General features: G+C 36.3%; 1 protein-coding gene across 1 annotated transcript; it reads left to right on the forward strand.

Moving 5' to 3' along the window:
- Positions 1 to 7,396: 7,396 nt before the first annotated feature.
- Positions 7,397 to 8,094, forward strand: LOC119081004 (protein CTLA-2-beta-like). The gene is made up of 3 exons (XM_037189682.1): positions 7,397 to 7,562; positions 7,652 to 7,713; positions 7,806 to 8,094. The coding sequence occupies exons 1-3, from the start codon at positions 7,499 to 7,501 to the stop codon at positions 8,004 to 8,006; spliced, it is 327 nt and encodes a 108-aa protein (XP_037045577.1). The 5' UTR covers positions 7,397 to 7,498; the 3' UTR covers positions 8,007 to 8,094.
- Positions 8,095 to 11,457: the final 3,363 nt, after the last annotated feature.

Raw genomic sequence — 11,457 nt, forward strand, 5'->3', positions numbered from 1 at the left:
CAATTGTTAGCGTAGCAGTAGTATTGTACAGCGTAGCAGTAGTATTGTACAACCTAGCTGTACAATGTAAAGGTGAGGGAACGCTGACTTTCTGAGGAAACAAAAAATATTTCTACAGAAAATATAGCCCAAATTCGTCAATTTTCAGTGTAATGTTATTGTAAACATTACAAAAAAAAATAAAAAAATAAAAAATTGCGACCGCCGAGGAACGAACCCGGAACCTGCGGTACTCTAATCCACCAACTTACCCACTTCGCAACCAAGTACTTGTGTTTGCCAGAGATTAATTCCTATTACATCGTACATCGCCGTGGTACAGTTTTCTTGTACATCGATGTACAGATGGGCTGTATTGTGAAATTGAATTTCAAAATTTCTTATATTCGAGTACTGTTGTGCAGTAATGTAATGTAATGTGACTCTAACTAATCTGCATATTTAGCTGAAACTAGTGTTCCACTGAATAATTAGGATGTACCAAGTTCTAGCAAGAACATTGTAAGCAATCATAGTGTTGGGAGTTCTATTCCAATGGTGTCTATAGAAACAAGTACAATTGTTATGTCCTCCGTAGAAACCAACAGTGAGGTGACCATTACTGTGACTAAAGTTGTAACGACAACATTAGTCACTGAAACGAATCCGACTCCAATTGTTTCAAGAATTGGTGACGTTCACAAAATCAGAAGAAATTTGAATTTATAACGAGAAATTTCACTGCATTTGAAGCTTCGGAAATTCTCACAAAACTCATAGAAAAGCTTGGCTGACTCTACTTCTCAAAATATATTGCAGCGCAATCAAATGTAACAAGTAAGTCGATGATGCGTCGTTAAGTGTACGGAGTTTTATTCCGTTCGCATATATCTCGTAGCAGGTAAATTTCAGGGCAAACAAATCTATAGCCTTCAGGTCTTAACCTGAAATTGACATGTTTAGACATTTATCCTTGAATATGTTTGCCACTGTGCTACAGATTTCATCTACAAATCACCTTCCGATCTATACCAGAGCTCCCTTCAAAGCCATTGGACTAAGTTTTGTAAGACCTCAAATTTACACGTTCCTACCTATACGCTAGCATGTAAAAAACAAAACAATTCTTGTCAAACCACTGATCTACTTTCGTTCGCTTCTTTTTCAGGAAATCAATGAAACACATGACCATGAATAAAGAGATATAAAACTGAAGTGATTAACTACTTGAGGTTTCGTTGTTTAATTAAATTCATTCACCGTTCCACTTTTCTGCATAATTTTGTGACAACGAAGTCCAATGTTGCAAAGATATCCACAGCTCTTGCAGTTAACCTTGAAAATGGAGTTTATAAGCAAACTTTCTTTCTTCCTCTATTTCTACTTTGCAAATAAACTGCCTCTGTTCTGTCCACAGGTTTTATTGCCAGAGTTGCTACCATAGTTTGGATGTACACCATTGATTTTATGAAATTTACAATTAAAAGAGAGTACCGACATAAGACAAATAAATTTGGAAGCCTCCCGGTGAATGGATCCTTTGTTGGCTGTTCTATAAACAATTGATGCCTTATGAATGTCTCTGGGTAGCTGCTATTTTTTTAATATTCGAATAGAAGGGCGTTCGTTTCTTCCATATATGGAGTTTATAAACTCACTAGAAGCAATACGTAACACCTTCCTGATCATTTCTGCTATGCGACTGGACTAAAAAGTCTTTCGATGAAGATATTATTTGCTAAAAACCCTTGTATCAATAACGCATGAGATCACCCGATATTTTCGCAATATGACTATAAACCCACTGTGTAACAAACATTCTACCAACGACCAGGTTGCTCTGGCACCCATTCTTCAGCTAAACTGAACATTGTACATCTCCACGGTAGCTGGAACACGTGACAGATCATGTACAGCTCTGCTGTACAAATTCGGGACACAACCAATCGTTAGCATAACAGTACAGTACTACAGCTTAGCTGTACAGTTGTACTTCGTAGTTGAACATAGTACAGTTATACAGTGAATAATTCAGCGTAGCGGTAGAATGTACATATATGCTGAAAAAAAATGTTCTGCACAGCTACCATATGAAATTTTTTTTTTTCGGTGTATACATGACAACAAAATTTGACAGAAAAAGTTCTTCAAATAAACCTTCGAAGACCGAATGATCTTTGAGTTCTCATTTTTCTTATAAATTTGCAGCAAGATTTTCAATCAACCACAAATCGTAAATAAAATGCGACTCGTGTGAATTACGGCCCTCGCTTCGCTCTGGCCGCAAACTTCCCACTCGTATGAGCCATCTATTATTCTGTTTGATTGCCATTTTGTCAAATTTAATCAGAGCGAAGTTTTACGAATGTGGAACGATGAGAAAACTCTTTTACTTTGGTAAAAAATAAAAAAAAACGCGATAGATGTTCTCCTCTTACAGTTTTGTACAAAAAAGGAAGTCCCCAGGTACTTACTAAATTTACAAAACATTCAATCGTGAATAAAATATGGACGGTAATAAACGACCGATAAATTAATTTAATTTTTAGCCCCGTACGAAGTACAAAGGGGCTTATAGGATTACGATGCCGTGTGTAATTGATGGAATTCGAAGCAGACGGTAAGGGCAAAGTGTTTGCCTATGTTCATAGATGACGAATCTGCAATAAAAATTTTGTCTGTCCGTCTGTCCGTCTGTCCGTCTGTCCGTCTGTCCGTCTGTCCGTCTGTCCGTCTGTCCGTCTGTCCGTCTGTCCGTCTGTCCGTCTGTCACGTCGATATCTTGAGTAAATCAAATCCGATTTCAAAAATTTTTTTTTTCCCTGAAAGATAGTCGAAATAGTGAGGCTAAGTTCGAAGATGGGCATATTCGGGTCGGCCCTTCGTGAGTTAGGGCCACCTAAGTGATTTTAGGTCTTTTGGTGATATTTATGGCAAAATAAACGATGGAAATGTAAATGACACGGCAAATGATAGGTATTGTCAATACCAATCCAGGAAAAAAAAGTTTTTTAAAATCGGGTGAGTGGACCGTGAGTTAGGGCTTTAGAAGTGAAATGCTACTAGGGCCCTATGTGTATTTTACATAGAACTCGAGTAAATTTCATTCGTTTTTCGTAATTTTTGTTTGATTTGGAAGATAATCGAATGCCGAATAGAATGTTGTTGAAAAAAAATTAAATTTGGGTCCTTGGCCTAAGGCCGCTACTAGGGCCCTATGTGTATTTCACATATAACTCGAGTATATTTCATCCGTTTTTCGTAATTTTTGTTTCATTTGGAAGGTAATCAAAGGCCGAATAGAATGTTGTTGAAAAAAAATTAAATTTGGGTCCTTGGACTTAGGCCACTACTAGGGCCCTATGTGTATTTTACATATAACTCGAGCAAATTTCATCCGTTTTTCGTAATTTTTGTTTCATTTGGGAGGTAATCAAAGGCCGAATAAAATGTAGTTGAAAAAAAAAAATAAATTTGGGTCCTCGGACTGAGGCCGATACTAGGGCCCTATGTGTATTTTACATATAACTCGAGCAAATTTCATTCGTTTTTCGTAATTTTTGTTTCATTTGGAAGGTAATCAAAGGCCGAATAGAATGTTGTTGTAAAAAAATTAAATTTGGGTCCTTGGACTAAGGCCACTACTAGGGCCCTATGTGTATTTTACATATAACTCGAGCAAATTTCATCCGTTTTTCGTAATTTTTGTTTCATTTGGGAGGTAATCAAAGGCCGAATAAAATGTAGTTGAAAAAAAAAATAAATTTGGGTCCTCGGACTGAGGCCGATACTAGGGCCCTATGTGTATTTTACATATAACTCGAGCAAATTTCATTCGTTTTTCGTAATTTTTGTTTCATTTGGAAGGTAATCAAAGGCCGAATAGAATGTTGTTGAAAAAAAATTAAATTTGGGTCCTCGGACTAAGGCCGCTACTAGGGCCCTATGTGTATTTTACATACAACTCGAGCAAATTTCATCCGTTTTTCGTAATTTTTGTTTCATTTGGAAGGTAATCAAAGGCCGAATAGAAAGTAGTTGAAAAAAATTTTAAATTTGGGTCCTCGGACTAGGCCCTTCAAAAAAATAAAATTTTAGGGCGATTTGAAATTTTTGTTTCATTTGAAAGGAACGTCGTACGGGGCTTCGTAATTGCGCTATGCGCAATTTGTAAGATGTACATATTACATAATAATTTTACTTTAACTACATTAACCGGCGCAATAGGCTTACGGTCAAAGTAGGGTGACAGACGCACTAGGGTCACGTACGCAATAGATATACGGGTTTGTACGGGGCTCAGTCGCAGCAAACGCTCCGACTGTTCTGATGGCTCGTTTTTTTCGTTTCTTCACTTTTGTCGATTTTTTTCGTCGATTCAGAAAACGACAAAAGTGAAGAATTGACAAAACGTCTTTAAGTTACATTTCGTAGATGGATGAAGTCACTAGGAACGAAAACGCCTTCTCGTTACATTTTGTAAAAGGATGAATTCACTGGGACCGAACAAAACTCTTTCTCGTTAGGTTTTGTAAAAGGATGAATTCCCTAGGAAAGGACAAAACTACTTCTCATTACATTTCGTTGAAGTATGAATTCGCCTTTGCTTTATATTTCCAAAATCGACAAAGTGTGAAGGAAAGACAATTTTTTTTTTTACTTTTTACTGATTTACTGAAGAGGTGCCAGCGACATGTACCACATTTCTATTGGTATTTTATTATTTTTTATCGGTAAAATTGAATTTTTCTATCGGTCGAACATAATATCCTATAAAATAATTACGACTCGTGAGAATTACGGCCCTGGCTTCGCTCTGGCCGCACACTTCACACTCGTATGGGAGTTGTAACATATTTTGTTTGATTGTTGGAATAATGAATTTAAAAAAATATTTTGAAATTAGTTGAGAATGACTAATTTTATACTGCCTACAAAGAATGATGGTTACATTTAGCGTTTTTCATAAAATTTCCTACACTTTTCAATCATAGTGTGCTCATTGGCATTTTTCTTCCGTAAGACATTGAGTAAAAAAACATCTTTCTTTGGTAGTAGACGCATTAAATTTGTTAGTCAACTATCAAATTTGATAGTCAACTATCGAGTTGATAGTCAACTATCAAATTTGATAGTCAACTATCAAGTTGTTAGTCAACTATCAAGTTGAAAGTTAACTATCAAGTTGATAGTCAACTATCAAGTTGATAGTCAACTATCAAATTTGATAGTCAACTATCAAATTTGAAAATCAACTATCAAATTTGATAGTCAACTATCAAAATTTGATAGTCAACTATCAAGTTGTTAGCAGTTCACTAAAAAGAGATGTTTACCGGTTAGAGGCTGGGCGTGGGCATGTAGTGACGAAATTTTTCTTTCTACTTGTTTCATGCACATTATCGAAAACATACTTATACGATTTACACACACAACGCAACAAAATCAAATTTCATCAAAGTAAACTTTTTCGATTGAGGCTATAATCAACAGTGTAAAATCCTGTTTTTCTGGGATAGCTTCCAGATCCTTCGTCCCACATAGCCCATCTTCGAACTTAGCCTCGGTATTTTACTTCCACACATTTAAAATAAAGATTCATCCAAATTGCTTGAGAATTACTCAAGTTATCGTGCCTTCAACGATTTTTTGTTACCCACATTTAACGTTTTTCATACCATTTCATACATTTTCAATCATAGTGAACTTTTTTGTCACCCACATATTTCGGTATTTTCTGGTGTAAGACCCTGACTTTCAGTCAAGGGAATGAGTGTAACTCTGTATTCAAACATGGAGATGGAGACGTTTGCAATAGGTCTGTTCCATCGTACGGTAAAAACGAATTTTGACAGGCCGAAAAAAGCCGACCGTCATCCACAGAAGCAAGCCAAGGAAGCATAACCGCAACGTAAACAAACTCTTTCGTTAAAACTTCAAAATGAGGTTGTGTTCCTCTGTAGATGACGATTGACATTTGCAATGACCTTGGAACATACTTATAAAATAAATTTATTTATCTTCGATTTCTTAAATACCTCTCTCCCTCTCAGAGAGATGCTAATATGACGACTGGGTCGTTTCAACGGATAGAGGGAATATGTCGAATGACAGGTGGGTTTTTGAGAGAGAATTCAATACATTTTCTCTCAACCAATTTCAAAATCATTCGACATATTCCCTCTATCCGTCGAAACGACCCAGTCGTCATATTAGCAACTCTCTGCTCCCTCTCTATCTCTCTCAAAAGTTCAAAACAAATTAAATATTATTCCGCCGAATGCAACTACTGCACTGTTTGTCCTATTGGTAGCAATGATTGTATTTTGAGGTCTTCGTTCGTTCTAGAATCTTAAGAGCTCTTGGTGTTCCCTCAATCTATTAGACCGAATATTTTATTGACTCAACAATGTTTGAATCAACACATTGCACTTGCTAATGATTTTATTCAGACTCACGGTTGACTAACTTTACAACGTGTTGATTTCATCGCACAGCTGAAACAATAAACCACCGGAGCGTTCACAAATTTAGGGGGACTTCATTACACTGTCGCTTGAGAGTGCTATGGCTAAGGACATTCGATTCTGATTTTCAGTTCTACTCACTAATTGTACTCATATCACGTATTCATCTGAAACTCATGACAACGAATTCCGAATTCAACAGTTCCAGATGACATGTGTGTTAGTACCAACGTGAATAGTCAGCAGACTCGTAGGATTAGTATAATCTTTTTAGAACATAGAGGGTACGCAAGGACTAGACAAACAAAACTGTTCGTAAGTAACCCAGAACAGTTTATTATCTGAAATGCTCAACTCCATAACACTCCATAACATTACGTTTAATGCAGCATTCGTCACTGAGAGAATTGCTACGCGCATGGATGTTTTTTTTTTAAATTCTTATAGACAAGGCGGATATTGCAGGAGGAATAACATTTTTCCGTAGAGTTTTCATATCATTTAAATAAAAATCAGCACGTTATCAATCATAAGGAGAAAAGGTCTACAATTGACCTTAACAGGGTTTCCACGCTTTATCATCTAGCCTCATAAGTTTAACGGAAGCTACGATTCGGATGGTAAAAGATTATTGACAATGTTATCATTGCACGTAGTATTTCACTTTGCTTTTATTTTTCTAGAAAAGTTTACGACTTTCGGTTGAAATTAAGCATTCTTAGTTCCTGCTTAGACCGACTCTTTTAGGTGAAATAGGGCCATATTCGCATAGCGAGAAAACAGACAGACATAAGCTTCGGTTTGTTTCTTGAAATGAGCATTCCATATGAACTTCAATTAAGGAGAAAAAGAGCATTTAAAACCACCAGAAGATTTCAAGCGATTTAAAGAAGGTGGGAGGTCTGTTTTATACCTTCACATCTCCGTATCTTTCACTTTTACGTTTGGTGTTTCTATTACAACTTTTTTTCGTGAATATTTAATTGGTATAGAGATCGTATTTCGAACAATATTTGTAGGTAGCTCGACGATTTAACACAAACGTTCGAACAATGTTCGTCTTAATAATTTTTGTGTGTTTTTCTTTGATCATCTCATCCAATTCTGAGTCAAATGGTAAGCAACAGTGGTATCCCATGAAAATGAAGAAATATTTGGAAGAAACAAGTGTAAAGTGATCGAAATTTAAAAATTCTTTGTTTAAGGTGTGGATCTGAAAAATTTCACAAGAGACACCAATGTCACCGATCTATGGGAATTGTATAAGGTATGTACACACACACACACAAAGTCTTTTTTTTTCTTGTTTTTTTCGCGATTTGATAAATAAATAATCAAAGTGGTTCGTTTCTCTCTAAGACAAACTACAAGAAAGAGTACGATTCCGACGAAGAAACAGCTAAGAGATTCGAAATTTTTGCAGCCAATGTTAAAAAAATAATCGATCACAATGAAGAGTATGAAAAGGGTCAGTCAACGTACAAAATGGGTCTGAACAAGTTTGCCGATTATACACCTGAAGAATTGCAAGAACTTCGGCATTTCTCACTTATGGGCTAATTGAGTATTTTGTCACAATAAAATGATTGATTGTAAAATGTTGATCAAATTGTTTCTTACCTGTTATTTGAACTTATCAAAAGACGTTGAAACATTCTTTTATTTTAATTGGGAAACTCTATTCTCTAAATTAAGACCAGATAATAAATAAGCCCAATCGAGGTGCAAAGGGTTTAAAAGACTGTAACTGTAACAATAAATCCAAGGTTAGGAGATAATGCTACAGAAAGTGGACAAACATTACCTTTCTAATGACACCCCACACGACCCTGAACGGATCGCGTAACTGGAGTAATTTTGGTAAGAAAAATGCAAGTTTTCGGTTTTTGATCACCAGCCATACAAGCTTCAAAGAATTTTTTTGAAAGTGGTTTTGGCTTCTAGGGTCGAAGTACTTTCTAGGCAAATAAAAAAAATTCCAATAGAAAATACATCCGATTTCGGTAGGCTGTTTTTCAAAAGAATCCCTCAAATAACTAGTTCTCAAAAAATATATCGCTTTAATGGAACATACATAAGTTTACTAGTTTACTAGTTAACGAAGGTTACGCTGCTCGATTTTGGTATCTTATTGTTCCGTACTAAAGGTACGTTGGATACAAGCCTCACATGCCTATAAACAATGAACACATGCTGTAATTGGCCAGTGTTTTACCAATTTAGAAACGGCGAGCGTATCGCAACAAAGTCATCTGGCCGGATTCTATACATCCACGACAGAGTAAAGTTAACCAGGCAGGAGCGCTGATTTGACTAGGGTCCTGAATAATCTAGTAGCCCTATATTTTTTGCGAATAAAATTTTTCAATTTATGTCAGTGTTCATTTGAGTTCATTTTCATACAGTTATTAGGTCCCTTATTTGACGTTTCGAAAATGAACCGCTACTGCCTGGTTTATTTTACTCTGCCGTGATATATCGTTACATATATTTTGGTCGGATCTTTTATATCGTCACAAGATTAATATATTTTGGTCGGATTTATCATCACAATAACAACCAAATACAAACAAATATTTTAAAGTCGTCTTGGTGCTATTCGACGGATTTCGATAGCCTATTTTTTCACAAATTATCATCTACTACCGTGTAAAGATGAGTGAATTACGTTTGTATTATGAATTGATGTGAGCTATGAGCTTAAATTTGATTTTTGCCGCGAAATCATTATATAGAGTATTTTTGTGAAAATCTTTTTTTGGGCATGACGTCGATGTCCACACACTTATGCCGTTTAGCCATCCGTTTACGAACGAACAATAAAAGCTCTTTCCACTTTTCATTGTTAAAATGTTAACGGAGAACTAAATTAAGTTGGAGTGACATCGCCAAAACTTCAGGTGATTTTTGTAACTTTGGGAACAAGCGGTCTCCGATTTTAATGAGTGATAGCTCGTTGGATTCGCCTTTTAATTCTAGGAAACACGTAGGTATCTTTCACTTTTTCGAAAAAAAATTTACTTTCTGTGAACAGTGTTCAAAAGTGAACACATGTCACAGGGTACCGAAAAAAGTTTTTCGCCAATAACTCAAGAAAAAATTATTTTAAATTATTGTAATGTTGTACGAATGTCGGCCTTGGAAAGACCTACAGGTAGAGTATACGCACGGCTTGGTGCGAGTAGATCCGCGAGATTTATTATTAAAAATATAGTGAATGATCAGAGAGTCCGCCTTCTCTGCAGCTTCGTAGTTCCGCGGAACTGAGTATGGGGTGTTGTAGCTGGCCTCACCCACGATCGTCCCACATATAAATGAACCCAGTACTATTGTGCTGCAAACCTACCGAAGTCTTGTAAAAAAAGTTGGTGCCAAAATGCAGATTTTTTCCTTCTTTCTGTACGCCCAACTGCTGAAACAGCGTCTGGAACGCTTCTACGGGAATAATTTCATATAGTCTACCATTCTGTTTCCTTTTACGCTTCGCTATGTCGCGAACATAGATCGTTACAACATATCCAGTGTTAGTAATTCGTGTGAAAAATTCTTAAATTTTTCTAAGCGGATTTTAGTCAAATAAAGTGTTAGCGTATAGCGCATGATCTTAGGACTCCGGAACAGTAATTAGTCTTTCAACCGGACCAATATTTGCTACGGGATGGAAGTTTTGAAAAACGATATGATCAACTGAGAGCAAATGGTTTTCCGAACTCCCATCCCGTAGCAAATATTGTTCCACATAAAAAACTAATTATTGTTCCAGAGTCCTGAGATCATGCCCTACACGCTAGCACTTTATTTGAGTAAAATCCGCCGAGAAAAATTTAATAATTTTTCTCTTGATATTACTAACACTGGATATTTTGTAACGATATATGTTCGCGACATAGCGAAGCGTATAAGGTAATAGAATAGTAGATGATATGAAATTACTCCCGTAGAAGCGTTCCAGACGCTGTTCCACAGAAAGAAGGAAAAAATCTGCATTTTGGCAACAACTTTTTTTACAAGACTTCGGTAGGCTTGCAGCACAAAAGTACTGGTTTCATTTATATGTGGGACGATAGTGGGTGAGGCCAGCTACAACACCCCATACTCAGTTCCGCGGAACATAGACGCTGCAGAGAAGGCGGACTCTCCGAACATTCACTATATTATTAGTAATAACTCTCGAGGATATACTCGCACCAAGCTGTGCGTATACTCTAATTCTAGGTCTTTCCAAGGCCGACATTCGTACATCATTACAATAATTTAAAATAATTGTTTCATGAGTTATTGCCAAAAAACTGTTTTCGTTACCCTCTGACTTGTCCTCACTTTTGAACCTTTTTCACAGAAAGTAAATTTTTTTTCAAAAAAATGGCATATACGTGTTCGCTAGAATTAAACGACGAATCGAATGAGCTATCACTCATTAAAATCGGAGACCGCTTGTTCCCCAATCACCTGAAGTCTTGGCGATATCACTCTTAAACGGTGTAAGTGCGATTGAATCGTTTTCGTTGCATGAAAATGAACAGTTCTAATTTGGATAACATCGGATTTCGTAGGTGTTGTCATTGTTATCTCAGTTGTTTAATTTTGAATGTGTGCTCGACTTTAACCATTTCTCTAGTGACATTCAAACGTTCTGACCCCCACACCCTCAGTTATTTACGAATAACACATATTTTTTCGTTTTCTAATAGCGCAAAAATTTGTATCACAAATTTTTAGTGATGTCACAAAAATTGAACATCACAAAATATTAGTGATGCTCAAAATTTGTGACAACACAAAGTACTTGTGACATCACAAATATTCTGAAATGGGGACTTAAAGGAGGTGGTCCATCGTCGGACCTAAGTATTGTAGTATTTATAAAATATGTTAACTCAAAAACATGGCAAAGTTGACTTTATTTGTAGGTGCCAAAATTTTACTTCGATGGGGCAAATGATGGAAATGGTACTTTTTGTGTGAAGCCCAATTGGCACGTAATTTACCATTAATGAAAGCCTCGACAAAA

Source organism: Bradysia coprophila, chromosome X, assembly GCF_014529535.1.
Source record: "Bradysia coprophila strain Holo2 chromosome X, BU_Bcop_v1, whole genome shotgun sequence".
In the NCBI taxonomy this organism is placed as follows: domain Eukaryota; kingdom Metazoa; phylum Arthropoda; class Insecta; order Diptera; family Sciaridae; genus Bradysia; species Bradysia coprophila.

Coding starts and splice junctions, on each gene's coding strand:
- LOC119081004 (XM_037189682.1), top strand. CDS start 7,499: ATGTTCGTCTTAATAATTTTTGTGTGTTTTTCTTTGATCATCTCATCC. Junction 7,563..7,651: donor ATCCAATTCTGAGTCAAATG/GTAAGCAACAGT, acceptor TCTTTGTTTAAG/GTGTGGATCTGAAAAATTTC. Junction 7,714..7,805: donor ATCTATGGGAATTGTATAAG/GTATGTACACAC, acceptor TTTCTCTCTAAG/ACAAACTACAAGAAAGAGTA.